Raw genomic sequence first — 11,884 nt, 5'->3', positions numbered from 1 at the left:
CGAGGGGACGGTTTAAAGTTATACTGTTACACAAGCATGCAATGTTATTAGATGCACATCAAAAGCCATAATTTATACATAAAATATCAGAGGGAATAGGGTTGTGGAACAACCCACTTCCTGGCATTATTCATTAAACAGCTCTGGTCTTGATCAGTTGTCGATTTTTAATTATAATCTTCACTTTTTCATTTTCTGAAAAAAAGTTCAGAAAGGTAAGTAGTAAACAAACTGTAGTAATGTATACACTGAGAGCAAGTTTGAACTACATTTTGACAGGCTTCTTAGCTAGTTAATTTTGGTCACTGCATTTTGCACTCATTCTCCTGTCTTATTTGTAACATATTAATGCCCTCTCTCCTGTGAGCTAACGTTCTTAGTTAGCTAGATAGCTAACCCATACTACAGTTAGTTAGCAAACCAACCTGCTTCACGATAGGCACCCATACGTTGATGTTAGACACCAGCTAATGTTAGTTTATTTAAAAAATGTTCTGTCAAAAAACAATGACTCCACACCCGTTACCAGAAAACATAGCTAACCGTAGTTAGCTAGACCGATACAGTAAGCTAGCTGACAGTTAGTAACGTTACAACCATCAAATATGTTAACCCTGCTTTCCCGCATTACTATCTAGCTAGCAACTAAGTTGATGTTAACGTTAGCTAGCTGTAGTATCTGGGATCTACATCTGTTTATATTAGTTACTATGCTGTTACTAAGCAGTGATGTATTACGGCAGTGCTACGTTACTACACCTAATAGGAAATGTACATGCGCACTATTGTGCCGGGAACCGTAGAGCACGAGAGGTTTTGACTAACGAAAACTAACTGTACTCCGGTCTCCTGCCTGGTCATTTCTCCACAACACAAATATTACACTAGCTAGCTAGCATGCAGGTATCCAAGCAGAGTTTCTTATGTTAGCCTAGAGAAAATAATAGTTTGCGACATTAACAGAAACCGATAATTAATATAACAACCTTATCAAATTAGAAACGTTTTCAGAAATGTTGATGCTTATAATTATCCTCTTGTCGTTGTATTACCGTCTTGAGGAACAAATGTCGGGTGAATGACTTGCGCTTTCTGCTTCTCACAGTTTTGAGGCATGACGGTTATTAATTGCAATCAATTCCATTGTGACATTGTAAACTAATGATTTGAAATTACAGGTAATTTTCAGTCATTCTGGCTATATCAGAACATCTTACAAGATATTAGATATTTTATTTTAAATCAATATATTTCATTATATTGTGTATATAAAAAATATAATCAAACTTATACTGTATGCTTATACTATACTTATACTATACTACTACTACTATACTTATGCTATATACTATATGTATAATATTGTATTGTATTCGTGTATCTCATGCATTTCAATGAGTACAAGCTGATCAGGCTGACCCTCGGCTATATTTGGATCAAAACAGACGGACAATTTGTCGCGAAATAGAGTCAATGATGGATGGACCTGATATCGCCGAAATTCGCCATCCGTGGACGTCGCCACTGATGCCATGGCAATGCCACCGTGAAATTCCCCTTTAACCTGTAGTTTTGGGCTTTTTTTCAATGCAGGATTCTACATGCAGGAGTTAGTCAGCAGCGTGGTGTCTGGTTTTGGGTAGGGAAATATGGCGAAGCGGAAGTGCTGTTCGAGTCTGATGGCTCCCAGTTGAGTAAAGTTGGTAAGAAGGAATGGAAGACGGAGACAACGAAAAATGGAGCAAACAGACCAAAAGTTGTAAACGAACATTGGTTTTGTAAGAAATTGTAATAGATACTGGAAACTTGTAATAACAACTTCTCAACATAAGCCATCTTTTATACAAAATACACACACCCCCGTTTTCCCTTGGACATATGCTGGTCTCATTAGACACCAACCACAGACACACACAACCCCCCCCCCCCCCCCCCCCCCCCCCCATGAACAAGTCTCTGTTAAAACAACTCCACACACACACACACTATATTCGAAGTTGGAACTCAAGACAAAGAACTATGTTAAAAGCCAATGGAAAGTCGACACCAGGTCCGCACAGGACTACCCAAGACCCAGATCGACCAATCAGAAGGCCAGACTACCAGATCAACCTACTTCATTCAATGCATATATAAAGCTGTACAACTTTTTAGAGCGCTCTCTTCCGACGATTCTATACGAGTCAGACAGAAGGAGCCGTGCTGCACGATTTGCCAGATATCTTCACACTGAATAAAACTGTCTTACTAAATACTGTTCCACCCTGTCCAGCCTATTGACTTGGTCTCATTTCTCTAATAACGAATCATCAACAGTTTCTTTTGGAGCGCGATTCATCAACAAATATGTATTTTTGGGAGATCATTTGAGGCCAGGAAGATGGTGAAGGAGGCATTAGGAAAGGTAGAGTCAGTCAGAGTGACCAGTAGTGGTTTTGGTTTGATTTCATGCGTCTCAGAAGAGTAGAAGGAGAGAGCATTGTTTTTCGAAGCAGGGCACCGATAAAATGTGTCATATCTGCAGTTTCGTTGGAAGAGTGAAGAGTGTCTGCCTACTCATGTGATGCTGCGATATGTAAGATACGCAGTGAGAGCTATTGTGAATAAACCACAGCAGTTATGAAATTGATAAAAGAATGGCCATGTTTCGACGGAATATATTTGGTATTTATTAGGATCCCCATTAGCCACTGCAAAAGTGTCAGAATTGTTCACTTCTCATACCCAGGCTTGGTCTGCTTCGCAAGCGTTCTCTGAAGTCTCGCGTTTTTGCGTCTCTGGGTTTAGAAACCGGTAGTGGGGGAACAGGAAGTTTCGCGCAGGCGCGCATCATTCTTCAGAATAAAGGATACGTCAGTATTTTGCAGCTGAGATGAGAACTTTTGTGTCGGTTTCAAATGTATTAATACTGGTATGTAATAGCACGTTCTAATATAGAAGGAACGTGTAATAACATGCTAGGTAACAAATACGTCAAGGTATTATCACGTTTGGTGAAGGATTTATGTGCTATTTTTATGTCGAACCGCGTGAGTGAACGTGATCACTTTTTTTACAAGTCACATAGTGACTGGGTTAGCCTGAGTTGATGTATATCATTTTGTCAAGGTCATTTCATTAAGGATCAACTTATTTGAGATTTCTGGGTTCGTTTTACATGTCGTTTTTGGTTTTGTGTAGCATTCACGAGATGGTAAAATGGCGGTTCCCCCTCGGTCTGCATTAACGCACGTCAATGGAGGCAGTGAGGGTGCAGCAGAGAAAGACAATTTTACTCTACTGTTTTGGAGCTGAATGTAATGATTATCATTTTTCTACATGGATACTAATATTCAGAGATATTCAGTTGTATCTGTCTATCTGTACATGTTACTATGGTGTGAAAAGAAATACAATTGTTTTTTGATAGGAATAATACAGTGAAGACAAGGTTATTCAGGTAAATAGTACATAGTGCTGCCTAAAACATACAGCAACCTTGTACTAAATGGTTTTTGAGTCATTTGTGCATTTATGTGAATTCAGGAAATCTACTATAGATTAAGTTCATTTAAGTTGTGTAGCCTAATTTCAAGTGTATACTTTGTCTTATGTGAATGAATTAATGTTTTGTCAATGCTTAGCTTCCAGATCTATTGAAATGAGATCAGTGCTAGACTTGGACAGGAGCTCACCGGAGCGGAGTACCGTCACCTCAAATGTCTACTGCTTGAGCTCATGTTCCTCTTATAGAATATTAACTCAACAGTTTTGTGGAGCTCCTGCACCTAAAATAAACCATATTTTTAGAGAATTAAGAAAGTCTTGACAGTTCTGGCACTAACCTATGTGTCCGTTTCTTTTTATTACTACTGGCCGACTCAGATTAAGTCTGAGGCCGGTAACATCAACAGTGAGGACAAACCCAGCCTGCCTCTCTCCTTCCACACGGAGTCCAAACCTACAGTCACTGGGTCCTGATTGTGACAGTGGAGCCCAGTTTGCACTGCAGGATCTAGAGATGGCATCAGTGAAGCTAGAAGACTGCAGTCAAACACTGGAGCTGAATGTCAACATTAAAGATGAAGAAGAGGAGGAGAAGATTGGGATATCTGTTTCTCATGGTAAGCACAGGTTCTATCTAAGTTGGTGTTTTTCATTCCAACTTCCCACTGTGCATGAAAAGTTGCTGTAGAACAGTTTTATTTTATTTCACCTTTATTTAACCAGGTTGGCCAGTTGAGAACAAGTTCTCATTTACAACTGCGACCTGGCCAAGATAAAGCAAAGCAGTGCGACAAAAACAACAACACATGGGATAAACAAACGTACAGTCAATAACACAATAGAAAAATCTATATGCAGTGTGTGCAAATGTAGTAAGATTAGGGAGGTAAGGCAATAAATAGGCCGTAGTGGTGAAATAGTTACATTTTAGCATTAACACTGGAGTGATGGATGTCTAAGTAGAGATACTGGGGCGCAAAAGAACAAAAATAAATAACAATATGGGGATGAGGTAGTTGGGTGGGCTATTTACAGATGGGCTGTGTACAGGTACAGTGAACGGTAAGCTGCTCTGACAGCTGATGCTTAAAGTTAGTTAGTGAGGGAGATATGTCTCCAGCTAAAGTGATTTTTGTAATTCGTTCCAGTCATTGGCAGCTAAGAACAGGTGGCCAAATGAGGAGTTGGCTTTGGGGATGACCAGTGAAATTTACCTGCTGGAACGCCTGCTACGGGTGGGTTTTGCTATGCTGACCAGTGAGCTGAGATAAGGCGGGGCTTTACCTAGCAAAGACTTATAGATGACCTGGAGCCAGTGGGTTTCGTGACCAATATGAAGCAAGGGCCAGCCAACAAGAGCAGGTCGCAGTGGTGGGTAGTATATGGGGCTTTGGTGACAAAACAGCTGGGACTGTGATAGACTACATCCAATTTTCTTGAGTATAGCGTTGGAGGCTATTTTGTAAATGACATCGCCGAAGTCAAGGATCAGTAGGATAGTCAGTTTTACGAGGGTATGTTCGGCAGCATGAGTGAAGGAGGCTTTGTTGCGAAATAGGAAGCCGATTCTAGATTTAATTTTGGTTTGGAGATGCTTAATGTGAGTCTGCAAGGAGAGTTTACAGTCTAACCAGACACCCAGGTGTTTGTAGTTGTCCACATATTCTAAGTCAGAACCATCCAGAGTAGTGATGCTAGTCGGGCGGGCGGGTGTGGTCAGCGATCGGTTGAAGAGCACGCATTTAGTTTTACTAGCATTTAAGAGCAGTTGGAGGCCTCGGAAGGAGTGTTGTATGGCATTGAAGCTCGTCTGGAGGTTTGTTAACACAGTGTCCAAAGAAGGGCCAGAAGTATACAGAATGGTGTCGTCTGCGTAGAGGTGGATCAGAGAATCACCAGCAGAAAGAGCTACATCATTGATGTATACAGAGAAAAGAGTCGGCCCGAGAATTGAACCCTGTGGAACCCCCATAGAGACTGCCAGAGGTCTGAACAACAGGTCCTCCGATTTGACACACTGAACTCTATCTGAGAAGTAGTTGGTGAACCGGGCAAGGCAGTTATTTGAGAAACCAAGGCTGTTGAGTCTGCCGATAAGAATGCGGTGATTGACAGAGTCGAAAGCCCTGGCCAGATCGATGAAGACGGCTGCACAGTACTGTCTTTTATCGATGGCGGTTATGATATTGTTCAGGACCTTGAGCGTGGCTGAGGTGCACCCATGACCAACTCGGAAACCAAATTGCATAGCGGAGAAGGTACGGTGGGATTCTAAATGTTTGGTGATCTGTTTGTTAACTTGGCTTTCGAAGACTAGAAAGGCAAGGCAGGATTTCATGATGAACTGTTTCAATTAGAAGGTAGATGTTATTTCATGCTACTGACACTTGCATGGTTTGACACTAGTATTGCCAGCATTTGTTTTATTCACTGGGCTATCTGGAGTGCTCAGAGAGTAGACTAAAGAAGTGAAGTGGACAAACTGCCAGTGTTTTAAAGTTCTATGAAGTGAGTCTGTGTAGTTACTAACCCTTGTGATAGTGAGTGGAGGATGATATGGCTCAGAATTTATAACTTATGAGATATTTTAGAATAGTTGTATTCCCCTTTTGTATTGTACAGCCTACTGATATGAATACATACAGTACCAGCCTACTGATATGAATACATACAGTACCAGCCTACGGATATGAATACATACAGTACCAGCCTACTGATATGAATACATACAGTACCAGCCTACTGATATGAATACATACAGTACCAGCCTACTGATATGAATACATACAGTACCCGCCTACTGATATGAATACATACAGTACCAGCCTACTGATATGAATACATACAGTACCAGCCTACTGATATGAATACATACAGTACCAGCCTACTGATATGAATACATACAGTACCAGCCTACTCATATGAATACATACAGTACCAGCCTACTGATATGAATATGTACAGTACCAGCCTACTGATATGAATACATACAGTACCAGCCTACTGATATGAATATGTACAGTACCAGCCTACTGATATGAATACATACAGTACCAGCCTACTCATATGAATACATACAGTACCAGCCTACTGATATGAATATGTACAGTACCAGACTACTGATATGAATACATACAGTACCAGCCTGCTGATATGAATACATACATGTCACGGCTCCTCCTCTGCAGTGCAGGGGGCGGTTCCTCCTGCAGGCAGAGGAGGGTCGTTAGTGATTGGAGCCACCTGGGCTCAGGGTATAAAGCTGTCACTAATCTCTCTCTCTCTCTCTCTCTCTCTCTCTGCTCCTCCAGGTATGCTCATGATTTGTTTGTTCCTTTTTAGTTTTGCATAGTTTTCACTCAGTCATGTTCACACACACATATTCATGCACCCATGCACTTTACATACACCTTACATTATGATACATCCACACCTCATTCCTTTTTCTTAGTTTAAGTTCATAGTTTGTTTAATAATAAAGAACACTTTTAAATTGGCCTATACCTGTTGTTCGTGTCCCCTCATTTTTGTCACAGGCTATGAGCCGGCTTGTGACAAGTGGGGGCTCGTCCGGGATAGTAGTTAACTTGGGTTAGTTTAGTTCAGATTGACAATTTTTTTTGTTTGAGTGGATGTTTTGGTTGGGCCAATTTTGTTTAAGAGAGAGTTGAGAGCCATGTGTTCTTTTGGTTCAGTTAGTTTGGTAGCTAAGCAATTCACTCTGTTTTTCTGGGTTTTGTTCAGGTGGGAGTCCTCTCCTGTTCAGGCATATCAGCAAGTGTCCATAGGAGGCTTGTGGTGTTTTTGTTTTAGGTGGCAGTGAACGTGGGTAGAGCATCCCTTTCCCTTTTCCCCTACATCGGCTCGGGAGCACCTCCGTGGTTATGGGAGGGCCGCCAGTTTCTGGTTGTCTTTTCCACTCCACTGGTTTTGTGTGCATAAAACCCCACCACATGTGACTGCACGAAGACCAGGGCCAGTTAGTTAGTAGTTTTGGAGGATAGTGGGGTGTGGCTCCTGTCCTTGAACCCAGATTGACAGCAGGTGAGTTGTGTTTTTTTTGAGCATTTGTAATAGTTGTATTGGTTGAGGAAAATGTCTTCCATTTTGTGTAGTTTTGTTCAAGCTCCTTCAGAGGTAGCCTTAGAGTTGTGTACTAAGGAGCAGTTAATTGAAATTGCTGAACATTATCAGATTGAGATTGTTGATAAAAAAATTAAAGAGACTGTTAAAACTAGCTTAAAGCAGGGTCTTAGGGAAATGGGTGTTTTTGGCAGTCAGTCTGCTAGTAGTGAGGGTGCAAGTTTTCAGTCTAGCCCTTCATTAACTTTTGAGCAGCAGAGGGAACTGTTGCAAATGCAATTAGAGATAGAGCAATTGAGAAATGCTAATAGACCGGAAAGACTACCACAGTTTGATGTTTCACAGAATCTTCGTTTTTTGCCTAAATTTGATGAGTCAGATCCAGACACATACTTTACTTTATTTGAGCGTATTGCGGAAGCTAGAGCTTGGTCAGATTTGGACATGACTATGTTGTTGCAATGTGTACTTACAGGTAAAGCACGTGAGGCTTTGGCAGCACTGAGTGTAGCTGACAGTAAAGTTTATGCTAAAGTTAAATCAGCAGTTCTGAAGGTCTACGAGCTTGTGCCAGAGGCATATCGTCAACGTTTTCGTTATAGGAAAAAGTTAGATTCACAAACCTATTCTGAGTTTGTTTGTGATTTGACTTCTGCATTTAATCGTTGGTGTACAGCTTCTGAAGTTAGTACTTTTGAGGGTCTGTCTAATTTGATTGTGTTAGAACAGTTCAAAAATTCTGTTTCTGACCAGGTTGCTACATACATGAATGAACGTAAAGTTAAGTCTCCAAGTGATGCAGCAATCCTTGCAGATGAGTACAGGCTAACACATAAAAGCCATTTTGAGTCAAACAGTGACATGTACCATAAGAATAACTTTACTCCTAGGAATAGTAGGTCACCTTTTTGGGGGGCATCTTTCCAAAGGCCTCAGCAGAAGTTTGGGTCTGGAGGATTTAAAGCACCGGTTAATGCTAATACCTGTCGCTACTGTTTAGTTGAAGGACATTGGAAGAAAAATTGTCCTCTGCTTAAATCAAAACAGTCAGTTCAAGTTAAACCTGCTGTGATGGCAAGTCCTGTTACAGCCTCTGACCACCAGGGTGAGCTGTTTCAGCCACTAGTTGAGTTTGATTCTCAGTTTTCCCGCTGTGATTTTTCAGCCTTTATTTCAGATGGTGTAGTGTCCCTGGTAGATGGCAACCAGAATGTTAAAATCAAGATCCTAAGAGACACTGGAGCTTTAGATTCTTTTATTCTGGAATCTGTTTTGCCGTTCTCTAAAGAGTCTGATACTGGGCGTTGTGTAATGGTATGTGGTATGGGTTTAGTTCCATTCTCTTGTCCTTTACATGAAGTTACCCTAAAATGTGGTCTGGTAGAGGGTGATGTAGATGTTGGGGTTAGACCTCAGTTGCCAGTAGAGGGAGTACACATGATTTTGGGGAATGACTTGGCAGGTAGTAAGGTGTGGGCAGATGGCAAATTAAACATCTGTAAGAAGCAACCTTCAGTGTCCCCTGCAAGGGAATCTCCGGATCAGAACTGTGTGTCTCCTGAGGTATTTCCAGTTTGTGCGGTTACCCGCGCAGCCTCTCGTAAGGAGATTGAGAGTAAGCCAGAAAGTCTTGAGTTGCCAGTCAAACTCCAGACAGAACAGTTGACTAGTTCTAGAGATTCATTGATGGCTGAGCAAAAAGCCGATACTACTTTGGCTGATCTGTTTGATAAAGTGGTTCCTGATTCAGTGGTGAGGAATAGTGCTCAGTGTTATTGTCTTCTTGATGGGCTGTTGGTCAGGAAATGGGTTCCACACTATGATCAGGGTTTAGGAGAACCAGTCTTTCAAATAGTTGTACCTACTACTTTGCGAAATAAAGTGTTGCAAACTTCACATGGTGATGTGGCAGGTCATATGGGTGTTTGTAAAACTTATGATCGCATACTTCGTTATTTTTTCTGGCCACGTTTAAAGCGGGATGTATACCAGCCTACTGATAGCCTACTGATAGCCTACTGATATGAATACATACAGTACCAGCCTACTCATATGAATACATACAGTACCAGCCTACTGATATGAATATGTACAGTACCAGCCTACTGATATGAATACATACAGTGCATTCAGAAAGTATTCAGACCCCTTGACTTTTTCCACATTTTTACTTTACAGCCTTATTCTAAAATGGATTAAATTAAATACGTTCCTCATCAATCTACACACAATACCCCATAATGACAAAGCAAACGCAGGTTTTTAGAAATGTTTAAACATTTATAAAAAAAAATGTAAACAGAAATACCTTATTTACATAAGTATTCAGACCCTTTGCTTTGAGACTCGACATTGAGCATCTTGTTTCCATTGATCACCCTTGAGATATTTCTACAACCTGATTGTTGTCAACCTGTGGTAAATTAAATTGATTGGACATGATTTGGAAATGCACACACCTGTCTATATAAAGTTCCACATTTGACAGTGCGTTTCAGAGCAAAAACCAAGCCATGAGGTCGAAGGAATTGTCCGTAGATCTCCACGAAAGGAAAAATTCACAAGCTGGTAAAATGGCGGCACCCACTCGATCTGCGTCAACAGACTTCAGTGCAGGCAGTGTGGATGCAGCAGAGAGACAATTCTACGGTTCCACAACTGTTTTGAAACCATGTGTTTTCTACATGTGTAATAATATTGACACATTCAGTTTGTGTTTATCTTTAAACGTTACTATGGTGTGAACAGGAAATACTATTGTTTTTTGAAGTAAAACAGTGAATACAAGGTTATTAACAAAAATAGCACATAGTGATGCCTAAAACTAACTGTAACCTTGTACTAAATCTTCTATAGGTTACGTATTAGCTCAAAAGTATTGTGGAGCTCCTGCACCTAAATATAAACAGTACCTGCACCCAAAATTACTATCGGCAACTATTTCAGTCCAAGTCAAGCACTGAATTAGATAACTGAACAAGAAAAAATAGAATATATTTAATAGAGAATAATGAAAGTGCCAGAACTGCCAAGAAAATAACTTTTGTGTCTGTTTCTCTTATACTACTTGCCGACTCAGGTATAAGGCCGGTAACATCAACAGAGAGGACAAACCCAGCCTGCCTCTCACCTTCCATACTGAGTCCAAACCTACAGTCACTGGGTCCTGATTGTGACAGTGGAGCCCAGATTGTACTGCAGGATCCAGAGATGGCATCAGTGAAGCTGTTAGACTGCAGTCAAACACTGGAGCTGAATGTTAACATTAAAGATGAAGAAGAGGAGGCAGAGATTGGGAAATCTGTTAATCATGGTAAGAGCATGTTCCATCTAGTTTTTTTGTTCGTTACAACTTCCCACTGTATATGAAAAGTTGCAGTATAACTTTTTCATGATGAACTGTTTCAAGGAGACGGTAGATATTATTTCATGGTACTCAGACTTGCATGGTTTGACACCAGTATTGCCAGCATTTGTTTTGTTCACTGGGCTATCTGGAGTGATCAGAGAGTAGACTTAAGAAGTGAAGTAAAACTGCCAGTGTTTTTAAAGTTCTAAGAAATGAGTATGTAGTTACTAACCCTTGTGGTAGTGAGTGGAGGATGATATATGTCATCTTCTTGACTTATGAGATAGTTTTAGCATAGTTTTATTCCCCTTTAGTATTGCACAGCCTACTGATATGAATGACGTACAGGTAGCCGAGTGGTTAGAGAGATGGGACAGTAATCGAAAGGTTGCTGGATTGAATCCCTGAGCTGACAAGGTAAAAAGAAACAACCTCTTACTGTGAACTGCGTTTATTTTCAGCAAACTTAACATGTGTAAATATTTGTATGAACATAAAAAGATTCAACAACTGAGACAAAAACTTAAGACGTTCCACAGACATGTGACAAACCGAAATGGAATAATGTGTCCCTAAACAAAGGAGGGGGGTGTCAAAATCAAAAGTAACAGTCAGTATCTGGTGTGGCCACCAGCTGCATTAAGTACTGGAGTGCATCTCCTCCTCATGGACTGCACCAGATTTGCCAGTTCTTGCTGTGAGATGTTACCCCGCTCTTCCACCAAGGCACCTGCAAGATCCCGGGCATTTCCTGGGGGAATGGCCCTAGCCCTCACCCTCCGATCCAACAGGTCCCAGACGTGCTCAATGGGATTGAGATCCGGGCTCTTCGCTGGCCATGGCAAAACACTGACATTCCTGTCTAGCAGGTGTGATGTTCGGATGTACCAATCCTGTTCAGGTGTTGTTACACGTGGTCTATTCCACAGCCCAAAATCAACATCCTCACAAATTCTATGCAAAGGA

At 41.0% G+C, this 11,884-nt stretch overlaps 1 protein-coding gene across 3 annotated transcripts in view; it reads left to right on the top strand.

Annotated features, from left to right (window-relative positions):
• Window positions 1-2,805: 2,805 nt before the first annotated feature.
• The window catches only part of LOC129860138 (oocyte zinc finger protein XlCOF22-like), a 231,117-nt gene continuing 222,038 nt past the window's right edge, over window positions 2,806-11,884 (top strand). For 2 of the 3 annotated variants that reach the window (XM_055930475.1, XM_055930477.1), the window contains exons 1-2: window positions 3,446-4,103; window positions 10,649-10,882. In XM_055930475.1, coding sequence (XP_055786450.1) covers window positions 3,827-4,103; window positions 10,649-10,882 — 511 coding nt within the window. In that variant the 5' untranslated portion in view covers window positions 3,446-3,826. The other variant, XM_055930476.1, reaches the window with a different exon arrangement.

The sequence above is a fragment of the Salvelinus fontinalis genome, chromosome 7 (assembly GCF_029448725.1).
Source record: "Salvelinus fontinalis isolate EN_2023a chromosome 7, ASM2944872v1, whole genome shotgun sequence".
Classification (NCBI taxonomy): domain Eukaryota; kingdom Metazoa; phylum Chordata; class Actinopteri; order Salmoniformes; family Salmonidae; genus Salvelinus; species Salvelinus fontinalis.
The sequence above is the reverse complement of the archived record's forward strand: the minus strand, read 5'-3'. Positions and strand labels throughout refer to the sequence as shown.